The 27,752-nt window shown below is 46.0% G+C and overlaps 1 protein-coding gene across 1 annotated transcript in view; it reads right to left on the bottom strand.

Annotated features, from left to right (window-relative positions):
• Window positions 1-466: 466 nt before the first annotated feature.
• LOC134071074 (TBC1 domain family member 15-like) overlaps window positions 467-27,752 on the bottom strand; it is a 40,476-nt gene continuing 13,190 nt past the window's right edge. Inside the window, exons 7-17 of the mRNA XM_062527651.1 lie at window positions 21,844-22,041; window positions 17,626-17,754; window positions 15,276-15,379; window positions 13,140-13,234; window positions 11,008-11,124; window positions 10,766-10,866; window positions 9,337-9,436; window positions 6,504-6,601; window positions 5,244-5,360; window positions 2,744-2,830; window positions 467-2,226 (exon numbers count right to left, since the gene is read on the bottom strand). Coding sequence (XP_062383635.1) covers window positions 1,885-2,226; window positions 2,744-2,830; window positions 5,244-5,360; window positions 6,504-6,601; window positions 9,337-9,436; window positions 10,766-10,866; window positions 11,008-11,124; window positions 13,140-13,234; window positions 15,276-15,379; window positions 17,626-17,754; window positions 21,844-22,041 — 1,488 coding nt within the window. The 3' untranslated portion in view covers window positions 467-1,884. The remainder of the gene's footprint in view (window positions 2,227-2,743; window positions 2,831-5,243; window positions 5,361-6,503; window positions 6,602-9,336; window positions 9,437-10,765; window positions 10,867-11,007; window positions 11,125-13,139; window positions 13,235-15,275; window positions 15,380-17,625; window positions 17,755-21,843; window positions 22,042-27,752) is intronic.

Genomic DNA, 27,752 nt, shown 5'->3' with positions numbered 1-27,752 from the left:
TTGTGAGGGATGGCTGAGATACAGCTTGTCACTTAAACAGAGGGATGTCGTGTGCTTGAGACTGGAGGGAAAGGAAAGCGATTAAGCTCACTTCTCAACTACAGTGGAAGGATATTAAAGATTTATATTCATTTCAAAATCCTTCATCTTCAATGTGAATTATACTCTAAGCCAAGAAATGGCAACTCTTTAAAATAACTCAGTTCTTCTCTAATTGTGGCTTTTAAAAAGCCTTTGAGATGTTACTTACCACAAGTGAAGAAAAAAACAAAAAACACAATAACAAAAAACATAGACACTTTAAATGGATATGCAGTATGTCCTTGTGATAATGCATGCTATTAGTCAAGGACACACACACACACACACACACACACACCAGGTGAGTGTTTAACACCAACTTAAAGACATCACTGGTCTGTTTATGGCAAGAAAAGAGAAACAAAAGGAGATTTCACACCACAGATGAAAGTATACACTTGTCTATTTATGTAAAAAGCACAAAGAGTACAGTGGCAAAGGGCGGTAACAGCGGTGCTCTTAACTCAAGGAGACTCTTGTTGCGCGGGAAGACAAGAAATGACTCACATTTTATGCAACGTCTCCGAGGCTACTCACAGGAGAGTCGGAGACACGAGGAATTGTGAGAAGAAAAAAAAAAGTTTCCAAGGTTAGAAATCTCTCCAGCATCATCAGGCTCCAATGGAAAAAAGAGGGGGGAAATACATCTAAGCTGTACAAACTTTGCAAACATACAAACAAAGTCCACATACAAAAGATTTGATACAGATAAATAAATACATGCTGAGGGGAAAAAATTGTTCAGCTTCATTTCATCATAGTGAGCGACTTCTAATTCTTCTTAGAACTGTCCTTAATAGAAACAACTACTGCAGTGGTACAAAATAGTTAACACTCCACTATCATATAAAACACTGTATGTTCTTTTTTTCTTCAAAAGTCGCTGGTATGAATGGTAGGCCAGTCTACTTTCAATCAGGGAGGGTTTTTAAACAATGTTAAGGCCACATGTCAGAAGTTCCATCACATTGGTTTCCATTGGACTAAGAGTCAATGCTCTTTGGCTGGACAGGACAGACGCACAGACTACCATCTCACTTCAAATAGACTGATAATAAAAACACTACAATTCTGTGACTGCTGTTTCTAATAAAGGCATCTGAGTAAGGTACTGTATGATCAGTTCAACTGTATAGCTGTGCTTTTGCTCAGAGGTAATCACGTACAAGGCAAGATAAAGTTCACTTTCTTTGAGTTTAAACCCCGATTGCATGTAAGGTTAAAAAAAAAAAAAAAAAAGATGGTTGATGGTGAAAATGTTTCTCCCACTGTCAAAATGTGCCTTTCCTCACGATATTACTTTTTACTCGTTTTTATATACATGATCCATCACCATACAAAAAAAAAATCAATGTTAATCAGAAAAATGATCAATGTGATATCTTCTCCAAAAGTGCAGTCCAAGTTCCTGAGTGACATCTTTAAAATCTCAGAGAGTTGGAATGATTCTCCTGCTTGGAAAAAAAAAGAGAAAATCTAAAAAAAAAAAAAAAACGGATTTGCTTCATTTTTTTCCAGTTACATTTCTAGTCATAAAAACAGGCTGAAATACACATTGCAGTAGAAAAATAAACCTCGTTCTTCAGCTCAGAGAACTGGTACTGCAGACAAAAATTCAATGACACTGGTGGGTTATAGGCTGTGTGAAGGAGGGAGGGAGGGAGGGCGAGAGGGAGATGAATGAATGAAACAGAGGGAGGGAGAGAAATAGAGATATGTAGATAAATATAAAGTTTATGCGAGAGATGAGCAGTTATGTTTGACAGAGTAAGAGTCTGTGTCTGGCGGTGAAGGGCACTGAGGCTATGAGATGTAGGCCAGCTTGTAAGCGTCCGGTGCGGCCTGCCCGATGTGTCCGTTGCGTGACGGGCTGAAGTTTGGCGCGGACATCAGCACCTGCGATGGGCTGAAGGGGGTCTCGGGGGTCTCCCGGCCCGAGCCGCCGCCGTCCTCGCCCGGCTCTGGCGAAGCCGCTGACCCCTCCTCCGCTCCAGGTCCGGCGGCAGATGCTGGTCCGGGTCCGAGTTCCGGGTCGGGGCTGCGGGTTCTAGAGCTGCCGGCTGCCCCTGCTCCGCCTGCGGGGTCATCTGAGTCCCGCTCCCCGCTGCTGAAGCCCAAAATCTGGGCCACGGAGCTGGGCAGGTCCTGGACAAAAGAGGAATGAAATGGCATTGTAGCAGTGGACACAACACAACTTTTAATACCATCTTTTTCTCTCTTGCTCTCTCTCTCTCTCTCTCTCTCTCGCACACACACACACAAAAACACACTAATCCCTTATATATACAGCCTTAAAAACACACGTACACACTCACATTCAAGCACGCGTGCGCGCGCGCACACACATATGGAATTCCAATCTTAATCAATGATTGTGACTCCACAATTTTAGCCAAAAGTCTTATCAGGGCCCAGCAGGCCCAGTGCATTTTGTTTGCCTCTAAATGGAAAACGAAGAATCCATACAGCATTGATGGGAATCGTTATTACATCTGTAGTAATAAAATAATGTGTCTGCTTGTTTGTGTGTGTGTGCGTGTGTGTATGTGTATGTGTATGTGTATGTGTATGTGTATGTGTATGTGTGTGTGTGTGTGTGTGTGTGTGTGTGTGTATGTGTGTGTGTGTGTGTGTGTGTGTGTGCGCTAAAGTGGCAACTGACCTTGCAGTTTTTCAGCTGGAGGCAGATGGCTTCAGCTTTGCGGAGGATTTCCTCGATGTTCAGCTTCATGGCGAGCTCGTTTATGTGCTGCAGGGGAGGAAGAGGAGGAGGAGGAGGAGGAGGAGGAGAAAGAGGAGGTGGGAGTCGGGGGATTAGAGCACGCGGGAGGCAGGCAGGCGCCCCGAGGCAGCTAGTCGCGGCGGCTCTCACCCTCAGCCAGCGCTCACAGGGACAGGGACAGGGACACACACACACACGTGCCACGTACCACACAGTGGAGGGAGTGAGGGCTCAGACAGACCACTCTACCAATAACGGATGGGAAAAGAACAGCGTAATAGCTAACACTATTTTAGTATTTTACTAAATAATATCTTGACTTGTATAATGATATATATAGAATTTCTTATATCTATACACACTCAAAGAGCTCAATAATGTACAACCTATTCACAGATGATCAAATTGAGGAAATGCCTATGGCTACAGCTCCCGACTCCAACTAAAGCATCAACCTTCTTCTTTACCTCTGGGAACAAGAGCTCAGACTGAAGCCTCCCCTGCAGGCTTAAAAACTAACTATAAATTATCCCATCACACGACACACTACAAGTTGAAATGTGTACACGCATACACATGATGTTCATAAATCGTGCCTGGAGAAATCCAGAGGGCATGCCCTTGGCTGCAGCCTCTAAGGCATCCCTGTGTCCAGTTCCTAAAGGAGGGCATTCCCACACCTGTGCCCGGGGCCTGTCAGGCCCACTGAGGCGCTTTACTGTGGCTCCTTTCCCTGCTGGGTCTGAAGTGCCAGCACTGAGCCGCACCTACCCCATTACGCACATTAAAAAGAGCAGAAACAACTCCCCAATGAGCAGTGACAAAGGGGCATTTAGCGGGCTGGGGGATGTTGATGTTGATGTTGTTGTTGTTTTTGAGTGTGTAACAAAGTGTGTATAGGTGTGTATGTGTGTGTATAACAGCCCCTGATTCACGTATCATGTGTGTATGTGGGTGTGCATAAGTGAGAAAAGAGCAAACATGTCTCTCTCCCACTCACTCTCCTGCTCACTGTGCATGTGTGTGTGTGTGTGTGTGTATGTGCCTGTGTACACGTGTGTGTGTGTGTGTGTGTGTGTGTGTGTGTGTGCCTGTGTACACTTGTGTGTGTATGTGTGTCTGTGTGCCTGTGTACACTTGTGTGTGTACTTGTGTGTGTGTGTGTGTGTAAGCACTTGTGTGTGGTGTGTGTGTGTGTATGTACCTGCACATTCATGACTCCGACCATGCCATTATGGTTGTAATTATGGCTTGGCTCAGGGGACTATGGGCACAAAAGCGAAGTGCTCCACAGGGACTTAATGATGCCCTGTGCTTTTAATAAAGACTGAGGTGAGCCAGCCGCCTCTCATCGCATGCATGCCACCTTATTACCTGCCAGCGCGGGAGGTTGGCATCGCGGGCAAAGGTCTTCGCACTCCCCATAATTGAGGGCCCGGGAATGGAGCGGCCAGCCACCTTTGTGATGTTGGCATAGCCGGAGCCTCGTGTGGAGGCGTTAGGATGGAGGTGTCCTATTTTAGGGGGGAGTTTAAATACCGCAGAGAGCTCTCAAACAGGTCCAAGCACAGAGAGAGAGAGAGAGAGAGACTGCTGTGGTCTTTCGAGGGCCTTTTTTTTATTACAATGTGATGCTGTGCAAAATTGGTGTTTCCTCCAGTGGCCTTTAGAAAGAGTGCATGTCATCGCGTGTGTGTGGAAAATAAATGCCTATTAGTAATGCCTATTCGCAATGCATAGTGTGTACACCTGATGTGTTAACAGTTATGCATGCATATGCATAGTGTCTATATATGTGTGTGTGGTGTCAGTGGATGTGTACATACATTGGTTTGTGTGTTTTCTTGTGCAGTTTCGACACTTTCTGATACACAAATGTACCGTTTTGACTGTGTATCCATGTTTAAGGCCCGATTCAGTGACTACAAGTTACCCTGACACAGTTGTAAACACAAGGTTCATGCAGACATTGAAGAGACCCAATCATAATTTAGGTTACACCGAGCCCCCATCGGAAACATGCTTAAATTGCATTACAAAAATTGTGCTATACCTTGCTACACCTCTCCTAGTATAGACACATTCAATCAGTTCCTAGAGGGTTTCAAGTTGAGACTTTCAAAACGAACGCAGATACTTTGGAATGAAAATAAATGGGACTTTAGCGTAATGCTCTTCAAAATGCCGACTTCAAAAAATGTGTTTTGTCGTCAAATTACCATTAGCTCGGTGTTGTTTTCCGTGCCACCGGAAACGCCTTAGTAAAGCACGTTTGTTTACGCAGTTGAAAACCTTGATACGTTTGCATCCGTGTAGCTTGCAGACTATGAAACGGCCCTCAAGAAGCTTCGTGTGTGCACTTGCAAGTCTGCATGAGTGTGTGCGTGCGTGTGTGTGCAGGACGTGTGTAAGTCGGCGGCCAAAGGCAGGGTGGGCAGACCTTGAGGATCTCGTTGAAGCCGTAGCGCTCCTCCATAATCTTCTGCTTCTCGGCGTCCAAGATGGCGCAGCACACCAGCAGATGGAAGTTCTGGCAGGGCAGACCCGTCCACATCACCTGATCACACCGAGGACAGGAGAAGAGAGGGAGAGGAGAAGAGAAGAGAGAGGAAAGGGGAGAGAGAGAGAGAGAGAGAGAGAGAGAGAGAGAGAGAGAGATTTAATATTACTTTATTAAACCACTGTCATACCTTACCTCAGTATAACACCCACAAGGCTTTAAAACTCATCAGTAACTTCACACACAACATCATCCCATACTTTGGAAAAAAGACATATCATTAATCAATGGATAACAAGGGGGGGGGGGGGGGGGGCAGGGTATTATAAACCAAGAGAGTGGGGGCAGAGAGGCAGAGAGAGAGAGGTGTAAAAAAAATAGGATGCAGAGAGAAAGGGCAGATGAAAAGATGCAAAACAAGAGGGGATGAGAGGAGAGAGAAAAGAAGAAAGGGAGAGAGGGATGGACAAAGAGAATGGAGGGGAAAGAAAAGGAAAGCAGGAGGGGAGAGAGAGAAAGAGAGAGAGAGAAGGAAGGAGAGATTGATCACTCACTAAGAGAGCGAGATGATCGTGCCAGTTGCAGGTCTGCAACTTATTTATTTATGTTTGGCAGAGGGGGAACAAATTACTGAGCGCGTAATTAAATGGATTTTTAATTGATTTTCTCCCTTCCTCCTTCAAAAGCTGGCGGTCAATCTGCTGTTGGGTGCCTCTGGTCAACACCCCACACACACACACATACACACACATCCCGGCGCACAAACGCAGGCACACAGACACACACACAAAATTAAAAAAATAAATAATAGAAGGAGTGTGTGGTGTGTTTAATCAGGTCTGCAATGTTGCCTTGGGAAAGGCGGCAAACACAAACACATCATAAAACACGTGAGGATCACTAATCAACCAGATCCAATAACAAGGGAGAACAGGAGAGAGTTTATGTCCCAGGGAACACCGTGTACCCTCCAGTCAAAATACACAGAGCTGTGCATGTGTCTGTGTGTGTGTGTGTGTGTGTGTGTGTGTGTGACATCAGATTCAACTGCAGTAGACGTTATTAATTGTGTAACAAATGTCAAGTGCCAATATATATACACACACACACGTGTGTGTATGTGGGTTTGCCTAGAGTTAGTGTATCCGTGTGGAAATGTATGTATGTGTGTGTGTGTGTGTGTGTCTGTGTGTCACTCACCTCCCACAGGCGTAGGACATCCTGGAAGCTGAACTCCCGCTTGAAGCGAATCAGCAGCCAGCGGAAACAGAAGTACAGGTAGCCAGAGTCCTGCGATTCTGTGTGTGTGTGTGAGGGTGGGAGGGGGAGGGAGAGAGAGAGAGAGAGAGAGAGAGAGAGAGAGAGAGAAAAAGTAGAGAAATAAAGACAAAGTTTGAAAGACAGATAAAGAAAGAGGGAAAAGACAGACAGACAAGACAAGATAGAGAGAAGTAGTGAACATTATTCATCATCCCAACAACACATCGGTTAGATTAGAACATCTACAGCGCTGACGTTGATGGATCTGTTTCGGCTGAGAGACCCTGCCAGAGAGGCCTCCCGAGTTTATCTAACTCTGCATCACCAGGATGGTCGTAAAGGTCAATAAACCCAGCGCAGTCATACTTTAAAGGAGAAATACGGCGATTTTTTCACATAGATCTCCGTTTCTTGAGGTCACCCAGTACTGCAGGGACGAAAAATTTACAAAAACAATCGGTTTTTACCTCGTTCGAGTTGCTAGGTCTAACAGCTAAATCAGCCAGGCAGCTACAGCACTACACTCTGGGGGCATGAACATGGGGTCTCACGGACATGTAGTGTCCCCCAGTGTAGCTACGGAGAAACGAGAAACAGAGACCTATGTGAAAAAAATTCTCCTTTCAAGTAGCCAATTCCTGGAAAGAGAGACAAGCTGGACAAACGCTGACAGGGCATCTCAAGAGAAGCCAAAAACCAGAGGTTTTTTTTTCCAAAAACACAATGCTCTCCATCTTCTCCACTTGCCCAAATTCCCCTACATCTAACCTTTCCTGCTCAAATTAAAGCCATAAATAACGGCGCTTTCATTTGCATATTATTGGACTTTGCTTGTTTATTGTTCTTGGGAGGGCTCTAAATTGCTGGGCCTTCTGTTTGTGGCTTAGACGCCGATAAGTTTTTCACATCTCTTCATGTGTGAGCCTATGTGTGTGTGTGTGTGTGTGTGTGTGTGTGTGTGCGCGAGTGCACAGAGGAGGATTAAAGGGGGAAATTAATCAGGAGAAATAATGACTATAAACTAGAGAGCGATACATCACTGTCCCCGAGTCTGCTGTCGTCACGCCGGGAGGGGAGGAGTCTTGTGCAAGGCCGTTGTGGAGGGCTGCTGGTCCACTGGCCTGTGTCCGGCGAGTGATGGCACACGCTTCAGCTCCTGTCCGGCCCTACAGTACGTCCTACACGACGACTTCTGATGGAGTGCTCTCAAACTCTCTTCACCTCCTGTCTTTCATTAAGTCTGTAGGTGTGCGTGTGGGCATGCAGGAATGTGTCTGTGTGCATGTGAGAGAGAGAGAGAGAGCGAGAGAGTGAGATAGAAAGAGAGAAAGAGAGAATGTGTGTGTGACTGATGCAGTGTATGTATGTGTAAAATCAGGATGAGTATTTGAATGTTTGCGTGTGTGTGTGTGTGTATCCGTGTGTGTAAGTAGCACAGTCTGTCACAGGCTGTATACAGCTCTGCTGTGGTAATCACCACACTGTCAAATATACAGCGCACTCTAATAAGTCCTTCACAGCAGCGGGGATGGGCCGATCAGATATACGCAGACAGACGCAGCGCGGCCTCCACGAACAATAGGACGAGACAAAATATCTCTGCGCGTTATGGGTACGGAGAGATGAATATAGCATACACACACACTTTTTTTTTTTGTTTCTGGGCCACGACCACTGTCCCAGTTTCTGCCCGGCTGAAAGTTGGCTCCTTCTCGCGCGCCTGCGAATGGAGAGGCTGGCACGGGCTACTCCGCTGAAAAGGGTTTAAGTAAGTCGCGATGGCTGCGCGCGTGTGTACTGAGGGTTCATTAGCAAACTCCTGGCATTTGTTTAGCACTTTCTTGCCAATGGCAGCACATGGCAGACCCACAACCCCAAAGGGCTTCCTTAGCTCCAGAAGTGCCATGCTGAAGGGCACCATTTTATAATATGTGCTAAAATAGTAGTGGGCAGCCTCCCTCCAGAGGGCCATGTAGACCACTATAAAGTAAGCCCTGGGCCACCACAACTGACGACTGATTGAAAGAAGAAACGCATTGCACTGCTAAGTGATGCTACATGATTACGACAGGCCTAAATGCAAGCCTATTCGAAGGCCTGAAAGGTTTTACAAACTTTGTCATAGATTATAACAAAAATGCATTAACTTCGTATTGCAATCAACCTAAATGCTCCTGCAACTTTTAGCCTATTCACCCTGTTATTCACCCTCATTTGTCTTATTTATGAAGCCTATATCGCACCTATATCTGTTTGTTGCTTGGGAGGGGGGTTTTTTGGTAGGGGGGTGTGGGGATGGTTCTGAAGGTGCTGTGGGCCAGAAATTAAAGTAGATTGCAGGGCAGGATCAGGCAATGTGTGTACTATAAAGTATTATAGCTATATTGTTAATATTGTTAAAAGTTAAAATGGAAGATATTACAACTGCACTGTAAACGTACAGCCTACCACTGCTCTATTGAACAAACCGGGAAAGTGCAGGGTATACACAATGTTATTCAATACTTAATTGTAATATACTGAGGGCAATTAGCTTGTTAGTACCAGAGACGGTTGAGAAAGGGTTCTAAGGGATCTTTGTTAGCACACAGCAATAAAGTGTTTGCGATCAAAGTAGTACCAGAAGGTGAGGTAAAAACATGTAAGTTACTGAGGTAGTTACAGAAGGGCAAAGTTCTAAAGTGTTAATTACCGAGGTAGTTCCAGAAGGCGAGGTAAAAAACACTAGTTACCGAGGCAGTTCCAGAAGGCGAGTTAATAAAACGTTAGTTACCGAGGTAATTCCAGAAGGCGAGGTCAAGCAGGCGGAGCAGAGTGCTGAGCTGGATCAGCTGGGTCTTCATGCCTTGCATCTGCTCCTCAAAGTTGTTGTGCTGGGAAAGCACAAACAAATAATCAAACATGAAACAACAGCATTAGTTACATTCACAAATTGGTCTTCATACCCTGCATCTGTGCCTGAACGTGTTTGTGTTTAGAAGAGATAAACAAGCAAACAAATAATATAACCACATTTTAATGTCAATAGCGGGGTTTTCATGATCTACACATTCTCCTCAAAGTTTTTGTGCTTTCAGGGGGCAACAAATAAAAACATAATTAATAAGCAAACACCACCGGTAAAACACCAGAATAACCACAAATAACTTTAATAGCCTTGAGTGCAGCAACAACAATACAGGCCATAACAGAATTAGAAAATGACCGTGCTGAAGAACAGAATGCTGCACCTGGCAATTATGTTTGCCTTCACCGTGCGATCGTTAAGTCAACACTGTGTCAAGTTTCCATATTAAATAAAGGGGTCTTGATGTGTGGAAGCTTTATAGATCAGTGCGTTGATGGCTGAGAGATTGGGGACCCCTGCGCTGATTTGTGTTGTGTTGCGTAGAGTCTGGGAAAACAAGGGCGGTGGCAGGTGTTGGCGCGTTCAGATGGGAAATTATGCAATGATGGCTGTTTACTACAGTAAATCTGCCGGGGGGCTGCGGCGTTCGGAAAGCTATGAATGCTTAATGAACGCCAAATCCACTTGTAAATGAACCATGTGACCAGGTGGCAAAGCTCTAAAGAGATTGGTCTGCCAACAGAAGACAGAGGACAGGGCCGCAGGAAACTTTGGAGGAAAACTTTTGGATGGATACGCACTGGGCAACATCATGATTAACACTTCTGTCAGCAGTTACCGGTGTTACTTGGTGGGCCTTTGCCAGTGGCCAAATAAACTTTAAATTCTTGAAAAGAGTGAAGATAGTTTTTTCTCTCCATGGTGCCAATAAAAAAAATGCTGGAAGAACAGTAATGCATAACACAAACACAAACACACAAATCACACACCCCTACAGAGACTCCCACGACACTACACATTATAGGAATGCACACACTGCAGAAATACCCACAGCACAAGATCACAGGTCACGCATTCCATGCACCTTAAGGACAGCACATCTCTTTCTCTCAGTATGCATCTATCTCCCCGACTCTAGATAGAGGCCACAGCGCGTCAACAGCGAACGCTGCCTTTTTTAATTCTCTACTTTGACACGACATAAAGACGGATAGAGAACCAGCACAAACAACAGATGGACGAGAGAGGCTGGGGAGAGAGGAGGAGGAGGGGGAGAGAGGAGGAGGAGGGAGAGAGAGAGGGAGAGAGAGAGAGAAAGAGTGAAGAGGTCAGGGAAGGAGGTGGCGTCTCTTACCATCTGATCCATGAAGGACACAAAACACCAGAAGGCGTCCACTTCGTTCTCCATCACATAGAGGACGGGCGAGAGCAGGTCACTCATCCCCTGGACATACCCTGCTCAGGGGGCAAGAAGGGGAGAGGAGGAAGAGGAAGAGGAAGAGCCATCAGTGTGTGCAGGAAGTGTAGGCTGAGATTAGCTTGGGAGGCTTTCCAGTAACGGTGGAGGAAGGCCGCCAACCAAGGCCGCGAGCTTACCCAAGTCGAAGTCGTACATGCAGTAGGTCATAAGGACGTCATGTAGGAGGATCAGGCCAGGGTTGTCGTCACCCTCGAAGAAAGGGTTGGTCCGGTCTGTCCTGTTCACATCCTTTTCTGAGAGGGGATGGGGGGAGACAGATAAAGAGACAGACAGAAACCATGAGAGACAAGAGAATGAGGAAGATGAGAGTGCATAGAGTGGAACAGTGAGAAAAAGAGAAAAGAAGTCAAAATCATTAAGAAAGGGGGGAGAGGGAGAGAGAGAGAGAGAGAGAGAGAGAGAGAGAGAGCCAAGGACGATTGCTAGCCTCAATCCGCGATAAGATGGATGGATCTCGACTGCCGATCAATCACCCAAATCCTGCTTTAAAAGTCTACGTGCAAAGTCTGACTCATTGTTTTCCGTCGGACATTTTTGGATTAGAGAAAAAAAAAAAAAAAAATATATATATATATATATATATATATATATATTAAAGTCCCGAAACCAGAACTTTTTAAAAAGTGCAACTTGACAGAGAAAAGCGCATAACCAATTCCCTGTCGCCGGGCACCGAGGAGCATTTCCATATTCATTTGCCCGACACATGCCAACACTCTTTGCTCCTTCACCTCTCTGACTAAGGTTTTCACGGCAATCAAACACACCACTCCAAACTCTCTGCAACGCTTTCCAGCCAAACACCCCCCGACACCCACCACCCACCCACCCCCGCCACCCACCACCCACCCACGCCAAAAAAAAACAAGAAAAAATGGAAGAAAAAAAAAAACAAGGAGACTTGTGGGAGGAAAGGAGGAGGAAAGTGCTGAGGGTGGTCGTTTGATGAGGCGGGTCAGTTCCAGTCCGGTTCCTGGCCCTTGGCGGAGGCTCGGACTGAGACTGTGGGCGGGTGGAGGTGGTGGTGGTGGGCCTCTATCGATGCCGCCGCGGCCGTGGCGGCCGGTGAAGGGCGTGCGAAGGCCGATAAATAAAACATGGCAGCAATCAGCCGGCGGATTGATTTCCTGGCCAAGAGCGGCGGGAGCTAGGGCATGAGTGTGCGAGTGTGAGTGTGTGTGTGTGTGTGTGTGTGTGTGTGTGTGTGAGAGTATGTGTGTGTATGTGCAAGTGTCTATGTGAATAGGTGAGTGTGTGTGTGTGTGTGTGTGTATGTGTATGTGTCTGTGTGAATAGGTGTGTGTGTTTGTGTGTGTGTGTGTGTGTGTGTGTGTGTGTGTGTGTGTGTGTGTGTATATATGTGTCTATGTGAATAGGTGTGTGTGTTTGTGTGTGTATGTGTCTATGTGAATAGGTGTGTGTGTGTGTGCTTCCACTGATTTGGGAAACAGCTGAACACAATCAGCCCAGAGACCGAGCGGAAGCCAATTCGAGGACAGGTGTGTCCGCATGGGACAGAGGACAGGCAGCCAAATCAGCACGACCACGCCGCCGCTACGCTAGCGCTAGTCACATTAGCATTCCCACTGCTACGGGATCAAGGCCGCTCCCAGTACACACTGCTGATAAAAAAACAACAGGAAAAAAAACAACAGGACTCGTGACTAATTCAGACAATAAGCCTAACGCCACTGCATACTAACAACAGGTACCGGTCCACTGTGAGAACAGCTGAGGTTGGGATTAGTGGGCTGGGTTTGAAAGGCAGCCATTTTGCCCTTACCTCTTCAATTCTCAATGACAGAGAGCAAAAGAGTTGAAAAGTTGTTTTCGAAGAGACTGAACTGGAATTCTGAGACTAAGTGGAAAAAACAAATGCCTGTGTGGTTGCATTAGGGTGTGTGAGCTAAGTGGGACACGGTATGTGGTGTGTAGAGTGAACGGAGTGTGTGTGTGTGTGTGCGTGTGTGTGAAACATACGTACTGTGTGCTATATGTCAGGAATGTGTACGGTGTTCATGTATATATACGCGTGGGTGTGTGAAGGGGAGGTCATGCATGTGTGGCAACCATATGTAGATTGTGGCATGTGGCCATATGTGCAGAACATATGTACAGCTCTTGGTGTGTGTACATGTCTGTTTGCCTGTATGTCCATGCGTGTGTGTGTGTGTGTGTGTGTGTGTGTGTGTGTGTGTGTGTGTGTGTGTGTGTGTGTGTGTGTGCGCGCGCGTGTGTGTGTACTGACCTATGAGACTCCTGTGGTCCCTCAGTTTAGTGTTCCTCTTCTCCTGCTCCTCACTGACAGACTTCCACTGCAGCTTCATACGGAAGTACTCATCCCTTCATCAGGCAAGAAAGAAAGAAAGAAAGAAAAGAAAGAAAGATAGAGTGAGTAAGAGTGAAAGAGCAAACAAGGGAGAGAGAGAGAGAGAGACAGAGACAGAGAGAGACAGAGACAGAGACAGAGAGAGAGAGAGAGAGAGAGAGAGAGAGAGAGCGAGAGACAGAGAGAGAGAGAGAGAGAGAGAGAGAGAGAGAGAGAGAGAGCGAGAGAGAGAGACAGACAGAGGGGGTGTGAACAGGGCCGCGGGTAATCATCAGTGTGTGCTAGCCTGAGTGCTGGGTGGTATTCTGGGCCGTGCCGGCCTGCAGTGGGGGGTCCTGCATTATGGATGAGGCTGGGCGGCTGCGGGGGCCCGTGACTGACAGCGCAGACAGGACCCGCTGGAGGACAGCCAGGACCCAAGGGGTGAGCTGCGGCCTCGTGTGGGTGGGCCAGAACACACTCCAGGACCTGACACTCACACCAGAACCGGCCTGCCTGCCTGCCTGCACAGCTGAATGGACCGGGCCTTGACTAGTAACACACGGCCTGACACACCTGTCCACTACTACAGAGTCCCGAGAAAGAGACTCGTCGGTTTCGTCAGGGTGCCACAGAGCGGGACATCTGCTACTCATCACGGACGGAATTAGGCTACAGTGGACACTGCAAGAGCACTTCTGTCAATAGCGGAGAGACTAGACATTATTCAAGAGAAAATAAATCCTGATTAGCCTAAAGAAAATGATCCATTGTCTATCGTTATGAAAGAGACTAAAGGCATTGAGGCTACACGGAGGGAATATAATGGTGTCTGAGCAGGAGGACAAGCCTATTGATTTCACTCCTATTAAATAGCCTAAAATCGAAAAATAGTCAGGGATCTTCTTAAAACACATTTACTCTTACAGACAGAAAACACACTCACACACACACCCACACAAACACACAGGGACAGAGAGAGACAAAGACACGTGTAAACACACTATTATGAAGAACTGTTCACTTCTGCTTTCAAGTGAAGAGATGAGTGTGTGTTTACAAATATGACATTGCCAGGAGCTGCCGTAGCCTTGCTGTGGAGTGTTGGTGATGACGGGCGCTGGCTGGACCTGGTTTGGTTGCTCTTGCAGATTTGATGCTGGGTTTACTCTTACTGAAATATTTAAACATTGCTGAAAGCAACTGCAAATAATGCAGAACTCCCATATTTTTTGGATGTGGCAATTTAACAAAATTGAAACTCTTTCCAAGTGTTGCTTGAAATCCTTGAATTTAACCAAATTCCCTAGGGCTCTGACCAACACACACACACTTCTATGTGGGCAGGTACACTGCTGACAGACACGGGTGCAAACACGCACACCCACAACTTTTTAAAAAGTCCTAGAGGACTGTCTACTCCAAAATGTCAACTGACTGAATGAGAAAGCTACATGGGGTCTGGTATGGTGTGTCTGTGCAGGCTCCTGTTGCAGGTATGACAAGTGAAGTTAAAGCGAATAACTACCATGTCATTCAGGTGGGGCAGGCATTCTATAATAACGATGTCATGCAAGCACCTTTAAATATATATACGGTATGTAAATATATATGTTTAATCACTGTAGAGCAGAATCTTTCAAATTATAGCCAACTGACTCTTTCTCTCTCTGTATGCTTCTTTCTGTCTCCATCTCTCTGTCTGTCTCTCTCTCTCACACACCCACACACACCCACACACACACAACAGCGCAGCAGAAATACAGCCCTGTGACAGAGGAAGATGATGAGTCTCCTGCTGATTATTACAGCACTCCCAGTCCTGGGCTGGGCCACCTCAGCGCACCACTCGGCATCTCTAAATCTTTCAGAGACACCCAGTCGTAAAGAACATCAGGACTGCACTGGATGAACCTACCTGTGTGTGCGTGTGTGTGTGTGTGTGTGTGGCAGCTTGACTACTATAAACGATGTGAGCAGGTGAGAGTTAAAATGATGAAGGTGAATACAAAAACTAAGAGGAGGATGCATTCACACACACACACACACACACACACACACACACACACAACTTACGTTTTACTCCTCTGCAGACTCCTCCTTTCTTCCTGGGTGCTGCCCCAGGGATAATACCCCAGCAGGAACTTCCAGGCCTCCTTGCGCAATGAGTGGCACATACCCTACAGAGAAGCAGAGAGAAGCAGAGAGAGAGAGAGAGAGAGAGAAGCAGAGAGGGAGGTGGATGGAGGGATGAGGGAGTAAAGGAGAGATAGAAAGAGATGGGGGGAGTAACAACAGTGAAGAAGTTGTGAGAGAAGTTGGTGAGAAGAGAGGAGAAAAAAGAAAGGGAGACAAAGAGAGTGAGGGGAAAAAAAACAGCAAAGCGGTCACACACACACACACACACACACACACACACAGATCCACTCCCTTACTCACATCAAAGGGAGATGCATAGACATAAACAAAGGGAGACACATAGACTCACAGACATAAACAAGCACTCACACACACACACACAGATTCACTACCCCAGCATCACACACAAACACACACACACACACACACACTTAACAGTCATATGGTCTCAGAGTCATGCACTTGACTGATGGGAGTCTCAACCACTCGATTCAGTCAGGGGTTAGTTCTCCCTGACCAACTCTCCTCCCACGCAAAGACAGAGGACCTCCTGAACTCACAGAAAAACAGCCCTGCCGGACAGCCAAGGCCGCTTTATTCTCACTCTCCTTTTCACACACTCTCACACTCACAGACACGCACACATTTTCAAGGAGACTGATGCAACCCAGCCTTTCTCTCATCATTCCTTTTCTCAACAGCACAAGGCCGGGTAGTCAGAGAAGCATATGTTCATCCTGCCACCCATCAACCTCCACCCACCTCCACCCCCCCCCCCCCCTCCACACACACACACACAAACCGCAAAACACAACACAACATCAGAAGAAACTTAACTCAAGTGATTGAAAAGTTCAAACTAGTAGTGACGAATGTGTGTGCCTGTGTGTGTGTTTGTAAAACTTTGACCACTTTTGGTGTGCGCTGGGCATTTGCTCTGTGTATGTGTGTGTGTGTGTGTGTGTGTGTGTGCGCGCGCATTCGTGTGCATTTCACACAACAGACATCTGTCTCCGTCTCCGCAGTATGTCCACACCACATGATTTCCCAGGCTGATTCACAACACACACACACACACACACACACACACACACAAACACACACACACACAAACACACACACCCTCAGCAGGCATGTCTGACAAGAGCTACTAGCACCAATGTGGAGCTACGAAATACAGCCCTCTTTTCTCCTCGCTGCCAAGCTGAAGGAATATTCAGGGCCCATAATGCTGAGCAGATGCAGCTCAACATGATTTAAATGCTGCTGTAATCCTGCTCTTCCATCTACAAAACTATTCGCTAAGTTTGCTTGGGAACATGAATGACACAAGTCTATAGGTGCTTCTCAACATGCCTCCTCGATCCTCGAGGGGCGTTCCCACTGATCTATAACTAACACTGGATAGACTGTCCCATTGTTGCCGGCCCATCATTCTTTATGTAGATCAGTGAGGATCGAGGCCCGAGGAGCGAGGGAGGATGTATAACAGCCCAAATGAGAGGCATCCTGTATGTATACAGACTGGTAAAGAGTAGACTGACTTAGAATGAAGAATGACACACTTGTTATTCATTCTAAATAAAAAATATTTCCACCTCAAAACGAAAGAGGTATTTTTTGCTGGAGGCGAGTCGACACAGAGAGAGAACAGGTGTGGAGTCTACACCTGCAGGCCTGCAGCCCCCGATGTGTCCTCTTTTTTTAGCGATTTCACAGACACGCTGGTTTAAGGGATCTGTGTCCAAGCAAAGTCGGACAAGTGACAGGGAGCGAGGAGCTGACGGTTTACCTGCAGGCTGCTGTGGTGCTCCACCTGAGGCCTCTCTCAACAGTATTACTCCAAACGCAATTTGTGCGTGTGTGCATGTGTGTGTGTGTGCGTGCTTTGGAGGAGCCTCATTAGAATAGTGTGTGTGTGTGTGTGTGTGTGTGTACGGTTGTGTGCAATGGTGTCTGTGCAGGCACATATGTGTGTGTATGAAGGTGTGTGTGAGTTTTGACGTGTGAATCTGTGTGTGTGTGTGTCTCTACATGTCTGTGTGCAGGTGTTTTTTTTATGGGTGAATGTCTCCGCATATGTGCGCGTGTGTAAGCGTGTGTGTGTGTGTACATATTGGGAAATCTTACCCTTTTGAAGATGTACTGATGACTGCGTGTGTGTGTGTGTGTACATACTGTATTAGGAAGCCTTACCCCTTTGAAGATGCGCTGTTCACTGCCTGTGCATACGTGTGCATGCATGTGTGTGTGTGTGTGTGTATACACACATATTGGGAAGCCTTACCCCTTTGAAGATGCGCTGCTGAAGGTGCTGGGGGTCCAGGACACGTCCCTCTGGGTCCAAACATCCTGCCCACTCCTCCCGCGAGACCGGCGCTGCCCTCTGTACCTGACGCCTCTCACCGAGGTCCACCTACACACACACACACACACACACACACACAGTAGGAGAGAGAGAGACATACAGTAATAAGCACCCACAAAGCCACAGAGGTGAGTGCACACAGAAACTGGTGTGTAAACTCGCACACACTGAGTGCGCCTCTTGCTTCTCCTGTAGGAACACACACATGCTCACACATGAAGACACACGCAAACACAGATTAGCACAAGCACACACACAAATACATACACAAACAGATGTGTGACCAAGATGTCTCCATACGGGCGCATACAGTGGTAATGGAGAGAGCCACACGTGCAGTGCAGAGAGGCTTCAGCTGGCTTGCACTGATATCTGAGCAATGCTGCTTTTTATCAGACTGAATTAAAGTTGTGCATGTCCCACTGTGTTCGTTAACAGGTGTGTGTGTGTGTGTGTGTTTGTGAGTAAGATAGTAAGCCTAGGAGGAAAAGCAGAAGGAGACACTCCGAATCTTAAGCACTTTTATAACATTCTCCTTCTGTGGGTAATTACCCCAGGGCAGTGTTTTTTAGTGATTAACTCTTCAGAGGTCTGTGTGTAAGTGTGTGTATGTGGTATGTGTGTGTGTGTGTGTGTGTGTGTGTATGTGTGTCTACGTGACAAAGTTAGTTATTGGCCACAGCCACTGGTTTAGCCTGTGATCCTGAATTGAGTACATTTGCATCACCCCTCTGCCTTCCCATGAAGAGTACAAGCCGTTTCCATGGGGACCGAAGTCTGATAACGTGTGTGTGTGTGTGATGGAGGAGAGCAGCACCGAATTTGAGTCAATAATTCATGAGGGGACTGATAAGAGCCTAATTCAACCCCAACCACCCCATCTCCCTCCAAAACACACACACACACACGCGTACACAGCAGAGTGCAGATAACTACCCCCCTCTCTCTCCAACACACACACACACACACACACACACACACACACACACACACACACACACACACACACACACACACACACACACACACACACACACACACACACACACACACACACACACACACACACACACACACACACACACAGCAAAGAGTAGATAGCACTCATCTTGCATTCCCATTCTCAGAGATGAAGACTGAAGGGATTTAATAAGCCTTTTTTTCAGAGGTGCAAGACTGAACTTAATATAAATACTGGGTGAGTGGTCTACACACACACACACACACACACACACACACTACACAAAAGCATTTTTGTCCTTGATTAAACTGAGTCTGCCAATTCATGGTCTCTGAGTAGCTCTTGCTTTTTAGTGAGTCGACTTTAAATAGACAGAAGCGCGCGCGCGTGTGTGTGTGTGTGTGTGTGTGTGTGTGTGTGTGTGTGTGTGTGTTATTGATTCCTTATTCTTCTTCGTCTTTGTCTCGGACAGCCTTGATTTCAACCCGGACGTGAAGTCTGCAGGCAGGGAGGTTAATGAAAGCCAAATGAAAAGTTTAAAACACCACTGCAGTGGCTACACAGCCTTTGTGTATCAGAACAATGTCAGACTAATGCAGAAGAGAAAGAGACAACGTGTGCGTGTGTGTGTGTGTGTGTGTGTGTGTGTACTTACTGTATGCTCTATCGTTAGCATATGTGTGATCCATGTGTGAAATAAGGGATGGCAAAGAGGTAGAGAGGAGAGGAAAAAGAGAGAGGCAAGCAGGATTAATGAGAAGAGTCAAAGCATGTGTGAAAGAGAAGAGAGGCCGAGAGAAAGAGAACGAGAGAGAAAGAGATGGCATGAGGAGAAAGAGAGAGAAAGTGATGGCACCAAGAGAAAGAGATGGCATGAGGAGAAAAAGAGAGAAAAAGAGAAAGAGAAGGCTAGAAGAGAGAGAGAGAGAGAGAGAGAAAGTGACGGCACCAAGAGAAAGAGATGGCATGAGGAGAAAAAGAGAGAAAAAGAGAAAGAGAAGGCTAGAAGAGAGAGAGAGAAAGTCATGGCACCAAGAGAAAGAGAATGTGAAAGAGAGAAAGTGCAACTGAGAGGAAGAGAGACAGAGCAGGTGCTGTGGGGGCTCATCACCACACCAGTAATAACCAGCAAGAGTGTGTGAGTGTGTGTGTGTGTGTGTGTGTGTGTGTGTGTTCTATCGTTAGCATGTGTTCTGTGGTCTACTGATGTGTGAGACCTACACATCCCTTGCTGCTCCGTCAACTCCAATGATCTGGACGGTCTGAGAGGCGAGAGAGATCACAGACCGATTCTGCAGCAGTGTGTGTGTGTGTGTGTAAAATGCATGTGCGTGTGTCAATGGGTGTGTGTGCATGTGCGTGCATTTATGGATGTGTGTGTGTGTCCATATGTGCCTGTATCGTACTGTGTGTGTGTGTCTGTGTCTGTGTGTGCATGTACATGCATCACTGTATTGTGTTTGAGAGTCAGTGCCTCAAAGAACAGTGCATTAAGTGCATTTCAAAACAAGTGTGTCAAAATAACAGTCATAAATGCACTTGCACACTTGAGGTCTGAGTGTGAGTGTGCGTGCGTGTGTGTCAGTGTCTCTCTAAGTGTGTTATTCAGCAGCTGTGTGTGAGATTTTTCTCTGAGTCTTGAAACCACTTGTGGCTGTAGGAGCCGCCGGTGTGTTGTGCCAGATGTTTGCAGTCTTGGCACACATACACTCACACACGCAGCATAAGGAAACACTGCTCTGCACCCACCGACATTGGGCACCAACTATCCGTGTGTGTGTGTGCGTGTGTGTGTGAGCATGTGAGCAGATTATGTCTTACACACATTTCACACAGTATTGAAACATGAGGAGCTGTCAGACATTCAACACCATCTAGTCAATTAAGGTGTACGCAAACACATGTGTATGTATGTATGTCTCTGTGTGTGTGTGTGTGTGTGTGTGTGTGCGCGCGCACGCACGCAAGCACAATCACATTCAAAGTACAGTCACACCTCATGACGCCCTCAGACATTCAGCATCAAGGTTACATCTCAATTCCCCCCCTCGCGCAAACTACACGGCAAACATATTCAACTCTGCCCCCAGCCATACATGGCCAGGAAACAGGGAGGGCGGAGGATAAAGAGACATCTCTGAAAACTATCTCCATGCACACTGGCGGAAGAATAGCGCACTTTGAGACCAAGAGTGAGTTTGTGTATGTGTGCTTGTGTGTGCGTGTGTGTGCGTGTGTGTTTGAGTGTGTGTCATTCTGCAGTGTATTCCGATAAATCCACCTTCCAGTTCCTACCAATAGCTGGCAGTTTCTAAGCATGAGTCATGCAAAAACGGCACTGATATCCCTTCTGTATGTGCATGCATCAGATTAACACTGGAGCCCCTTTCAATCAGACAAGAGGAAGAGAAAGGGGGAGTGAAAAAGAGAGGAAGAGAGAAAGAAAGAGAGGAAGAGAGAAAGAAAGGGACAAAGAGAGAACAACTGGCAGAGACAAGAGAACGAATACCCGCTGGGTCAATTTGTTGCCACAGCAACACACAGAGGAGTGGGTCAGGTCTCTAATTAAACTTTGTGCATAATTACGGAATCCTGGGAGACAAAGTACTAGGTGCCAGGCTTGCCTAGACTTGTGACATTCAGTACAGGGATAGATATAATCAGATGGCTGTGCTTGTGTGTCTGTGCATTCGTATATGCGTGCCTGAAATCTTGATAAGAATGTGAGTCGTGACTGTGAAAAAATATGCTATGTATTAGTCATATATATCGCCCATAACCTTACACCTGTCTGAGCCCTGACCTGTAGTCATAGGCACTGCATTCATTTTGCCACTGACCCCACAGTCCAATATGCATATAAAGTGCAATATGGCCTTTACAGAGACCATGATCTACACACAGCATAATCAATATTCATTCACATTCCTCCCGTTCTTCCATCTTTATGTGAGAACACACACACACACACACACACGTAAATCTTTTATCTGCTCTTTGAGGTGGGTCGTGTTTGAAATCACATTTGATTTCACTCAAACATGCTTTCGTCATCTATAGAGTGTGCATGCGTGTATGTGTGTGTGTGTGTGTGTGTGTGTGTGTGTGTGTGTGTGTGTGTGTGTGTGTGTGTGTGTGTGTGTGTGTAAAAAGTGACTGCTGTCTCTCAGCCTCACCCTGGTGATGACTTCAAAGCCCGGCTCGTCCTGCTGGTTGATGTCCAGGCCGGGGATGACCTCGTTCAGCAGGTCCACCATCTCCTCCGGGGGGCGCTGTTGAGGCTCAGACTCCCCGCCGCGGAACGCGTCAAACAGGTAGTTGGTCACCTTGGAGAAGCCCCCCAGCGTGGTGGTGTATGGGTCCTTTTTAAATTTCTGCCGGGGAAGACGGGCATAATATAATGACAAGTCAGTGGGCTCGCGTCCACCAGAACATTCCTTTTCAGAGCACTTCTTTCAGTCATTTTATTGTTGCTAGGGTTACTAAAACAGTCTGCCATCACTTCCTTTCTGGATCATAGACCCTCTGTACGATATTAGTACGAGGGTATGGTACAACCAGGCTAGAAGAGGTCATCCCTCTAGGCATTGTAATTTATGTTTTGCTTTCTTATATTTATTTCATGGCTCTTCAGAATGCTTCAGAAAGTGGCATTAACATAAATGGACCTTCTCAAAGTTTTGAGGTACGATTTTTCTGACACAGGGCTTTTCAGTAGAGATTATGGGAAAAAGTAGTCTTTCTTGACACCAAAATATTCGTCTAGGTCCACACTGCACAAGGACACCTCTGCCATTATGGCACAGTCATATTACTCATTGCTGTGCTGTATATCTAGACTTTTACAATGTGTGTCTGTTTGTACCTGGGTATGTGTGTGCATATGTCTGTGTGCACAAGTACGTGTGTGTGTGTGCGCGTGTGTGTGTGTGTGTGTTGCGTACACTGTGCACAACATACCGTGCACTGAAGCTCACTATATTGAGGTGTGTTTCGGATTGTGTGAAAGTATTCTAACATCACCATTATTATTTGTGGGACAGTTTGTGAACATTTTCATCTCAAAGAGGTGTTTGACAAAAGCTAGCGGACATCCTTTACGGCTTCCAGAATGCAAAACACACAAAGGGCCGATCATTTACAAAGGGTTCAGGTTGGGCAAAAATTCCATTTCAAGTCTTTTTTTCACTGGCGAAATGCTCTGTTCAGTCACGCTCTTGCAATAGGTAATTACGGACAAACAGCGGTGCGTCAAAGACAAACTGTGGCAAACAAGCAGGGACGCTTGCCCTGACCCCACTCTAAACAAGCTCTCCAAAATGCATTTCCTCCACGCCTCAAAACTCTCGCCGAATTCACTTCAAAAGACCCCCAAAATCAAAAAGAGGCAAAGCTACGGGAGAATTGATTTCTTTTCATGCAGCTAGATTCCTTCCTGTTCCTCCTCTCATTTCTCCTCCGCACCCGCCCCCCCCCCCCCCCTTTTTTCCTTTCGGGGTGGGGGATAACAGGAGCGCGCGACGTGGTCGTTCATCTTTGCGATTGGATTTTTTCCGAGGCACATTAGAAAACAATATTCCTGCGCCACTGACCCCGTCCTGAAGAAGGCCACCCAATGTTATTAGCGAGTCAAGGATCATTACCCTCATCCCCCGACTCCCCCTGCGTTACTAAATGATTCCTGTAATACGACGGAGGCCCTGTGGCAGAGGCCCGGCGCTTTAGCGATAATGAGGGACTAGGCTCGTGTGCGCACGTAGCTAATACCGCCGCTATCGGTGTCATTCGATTCTCCCTTCACCCCCTCCGCTGCCCTCCCCTCTCCCCTCTCCCCTCCATATTCCAACCCCACATCAGTGCACTCGTCTGTTTTTTGGTCATTATCCCTCCAAACTAAAAGGATGGCATCGCTGCCATTAAAAAGGTGTCATTTTGCCTTTGTGAGAGCGGAATTAGGAAGGTTAGGGTGGAGATGAAAGTTCTAAAAAGAAAATGGTGTTAGACACAGAAAAAAAAGGGCCAAGATATTTTTTTCATGTTTGTGTGTGTGTGTGTGTGTGTGTGTGTGTGTGTGTGTGTGTGTAAAAAAAAAACAACACAACAAAGCATGGCATTTTCTTAGGTGTTGACAGAGACAAACAGTGTCCATCTGGTCAAGTTGATGGCCTGACCCACTTGGTCTAACGAGCCTTTAGAGACTTAACGCGGGCTGAGACAAGGGCGGCAGTGGTGTTAAGAACACCTCCTGTGATATCATCTTTTTTAACAGCTTCAGGTTAAAGTTAGCTGGGGACTGTCATTTTTCAGTCTGGGCACCCAAGCTCCCGAGGGTCCCTGTAAAGAACGGATTTCTCAGCTTCAAAATAAAAATGCTGAAGGATTAATGAAACCGAATGAAGTGGAGTGAGATTTTTAACTGTCGAGGAGTGAGATTTTTAACTGTCGATGTTACATGCATTAAAGAAGAGCACTGTTCAATATCTATGTCTGGTCGACCATTAGCCATAAAAGAAGAACCCAACCAGCAGTCTTAAAATGTGTAGAGAGGTGAAACTCTTGGGCTTGATATCAAACCACTGGCACCACGTGTCTCACATTGCTGTAGGCAGCATACTGGCTGTCGAACATGACTGCGTGGGTGGCTGGAATCTTCTGATCTCAAGCACAATACCCTGCCAGAGAGAGTGAGCTTTATTCAGGTCCAAACACCCCTTCATCACCTTGTTCTTATCTTTTACAGCATTTATTCCAATTCAAGGCTATTTGGCGGCACTGTGTAGAAGACCTCTGCTTTAAGCAATAAACCCCAAGAGGCTGTCGTTTATAGTTTTTAGAACAGCTAAGGGCTGTGGTTCGGCACAATGCAAAGCTATTGCCAAGTGCAATAGCTAGGACAACACAGCCTTGGAGTTGATGACCGCTTCACACTAAACTGTTCTTTTATCGAATTCCTTATGTTTATCAGCCTATCAAGTGTCATTATCTGCTTTGGGTTCACTCTAATGCAATACTAAATGTGTTCACACTTGCTGATCCAGCATCTGGGTCCAATGCCAATACCAGCCCTTCACCCTACTCCTCTATGTTTCACATGTTACAAACTATGCACGTACTGGTAGAGTTCTCATTTCTGTTGGAGACTGAGGGGTACTGTGAACTAGTCCTCCACAGCAAACAAACCAAAACATTGACCCAATTGACATTTCATCAATGTCATCAATATCAATATATCAATTCATCAATATCTTCCGGTAGAAATAATACCCGATTTTGACTCACTATTTTGACCTACAGTCAACGGTTTGGAACCCTAGTTTGCGTTCTCACCAGAGGGACCACACCAGAGTCTGGCAGGATCTGACCGCATCTTTTTGGCGGTCTCGGTCTGCTTGATTCAGTGCGGACCCGAGTGCGATTGATGCTTTCACACCAATGAAAACGAACCGAACTAAGAGCTTTTGGTTCGAATGGATCGTTTGGTGCGCACCAACTGCTGTTGGTGTGAAATCACCCTGAAATGCTGGCTACATACGGATAAGTCCTAGAGAGCTTAGCAAACAGTGAAACAACAAGATGGCTACTCATGGGTTGCATCAGGTCCCTTTCCACAGGTGGGTTAATCAAGCACCATGCAGACTGCATTCATAATCTAGGTTCTTGATTTTATACACCTGTGGAAAGGGTCCTGAGGAAACCCATGAATACAGTGAAAGGCCACATTTTTTAGGACCTCTTCACAATAGTCACGTCAAAAAAACTGAAATTACATTAACTTGTATCTTGATCACCAGATCCAAATCAGACACAAATTAATGGGTCATATGTCAATGCCCTCCACATTCTTTGCCACCTTTGGTAACGTTGAGTAGAAACTGATTTAATTGGGTCTTCATAGAGAAAAAATCCAACCTTGAAGGGAAGCTAGTTTATTCTGAGAAAGAATGATGCCTCATGAAGAAATAAATATTTTGAATAAAAACACACGTGCACACACATTTTAATTAGGACCTTAAGATATTAAAATAGATAAGACAAAACGTATCTGTATTTCAAGACACTTTGAATAAAAAAACTCTGTGACATGGTGGAGCAGTGAGTGAATGCCTGAAAAAAAGCTGGTCTGCTAATTCCCACTAACTTACTCTACCAAATGAATACATCCCAATACTTTTTAATGGCCTTCACTGTTGTTAAATTGATTTACTAACTTTAAATACCTTTTTTCTTAAACCCTGCGGATAGGCAGTAAATGAATGTTAAAGGGATAGTTCGGGTTTTAAGACACGAAGTTATATGGGTTCCCTGTCAGCAACGTTGTGCATCAGCACTGACTTAACCCCCGACAGTAGAGATGCTCCGATCAGCATTTTTGGGGCCGATCACCGATTACCGATCACCAAAATCATGATCGGCCGATTGCCGATCACTGCCGATCACAGAATGGCAGGGGAATGAGAGTCTTTTAACAATAGTCTAGCAGAGTTTGCATCATTTGTAGAAATTAAACTAACTATGAATTAATGTAAGTGGCATAGAAGACAGTAGGCCTATAGGCTAGTCAAGATGTTGAAGAACAACCATTTATCGATTTGTATTTAGAAAATGAAATAACTTTGGCCATCTTTTCCAAATATGCAGCGAGACATAAAATGATATCATACAAGGAGGGGATCAGGCAGACCAACACACAGATCACCTAAATGGGATGGGACCAAATTACATCGCCTAGGCTACTTGAAAAGTAGGCTATAGCTTCTAAATACACTGACTACATTAAATGAAAAACGTGCTGCCACAAACCTATACTGCCACAAGGTGGAAAACTACTGTAAGCAATAAATTGCAAGCCTTTTTTCTCTTGGAATCCCCCATGACTGAAACATGCCGTTAAATGCCACCAGTTTGAGTCAATAAAGTGCACTGTTAAGCTAGCAGGGACATTGGACAGGCGTCTGCGCTTGGGAAGCTATTACTCTATTCTCCAGCTTGTCAATGTAGGCTAGACTGTTTGGTAACACGGGGAGATACACATTAGTATTTCATGCCTGCGGGGTCATATCGTGGATCAAGGCAGGTTAGGGCCGACTTACATTGCACGATATTGCCATGTTTTCACAGTCGGCGAATAAATATCCATAGTCGGGACAGAAATCATGGCGCGGCGCGCTCCCGTAAACTCGTTTAATGTAAGGTGTCAATTAGCGGTTGTAAGCCAGTCGGAGTCTTTTTCTAGTTTTGCAGTTACGACAATATCAAACATGTCTGATATTATCGCATGTCTGCATAGTCTGTGACTAGTTTGTGACTTAAAACTCTATGACTTGTCTTTAGATGCGAGAGTCTGACTGTCTTTCAAAAATCTTTTAGGCTACAAATATTTGCAACATCGTAACTACTGTCCTCCACAACGAATAGAGGTTGTTCGTGGAGGCAAATTAATTCTGAACGTGATGTCTTTCCATCAGAATTATCCCTATCGTTAGTAGGCATACAGTCGGCTGATTGAAGGGTGGGGAAGTTGGCTTGTTTAGTTTCTCATACCCGACATATTCAGTTGTCCGTCAGTGGTGTTAAAACGTCGTTGGTGGCTTCCACCTCGAGGGATTTCAGCACGACATACATTGCAAATGGTTAATTTTACACTGAACCTTTAGCCTACTCATGTTTGCCACTGCAAGCTCCTATCTACTCTAGGCTACTGTTGTGTGCCTGTGCGACGCGCGTGGAGGTGGGAAAAAGTCACGCAAGTAGCCTATTAGGTCACATGATCGGCTTTTTTGATCGGCGCTTTTGGGCTTCACCGATCAAGCCATTTTTAGCCAATATCGGCCGATCATGATCGGCGGCCGATCGATCGGAGCATCACTACCCGACAGCGTCCTGTGAGCCGAGATCCAGCCGGTTTTTGATCGTTTTTGATACCGGACTATTTTCTTCAGCAAGTTTCTGGGGTCACGAAAGTAAAGTGTTTTTCTTCTCAAAACCATATGCGTTCAACAGAGTGATATATTTGCACCACAAAAACGTTGTCCAGCTGTCAGTACCGCGCAGTGATAGGAATCGCGAAAAATAAGTAAGTGATAAC

Source organism: Sardina pilchardus, chromosome 23 (genome assembly GCF_963854185.1).
Source record: "Sardina pilchardus chromosome 23, fSarPil1.1, whole genome shotgun sequence".
Classification (NCBI taxonomy): domain Eukaryota; kingdom Metazoa; phylum Chordata; class Actinopteri; order Clupeiformes; family Clupeidae; genus Sardina; species Sardina pilchardus.
The sequence above is the reverse complement of the archived record's forward strand: the minus strand, read 5'-3'. Positions and strand labels throughout refer to the sequence as shown.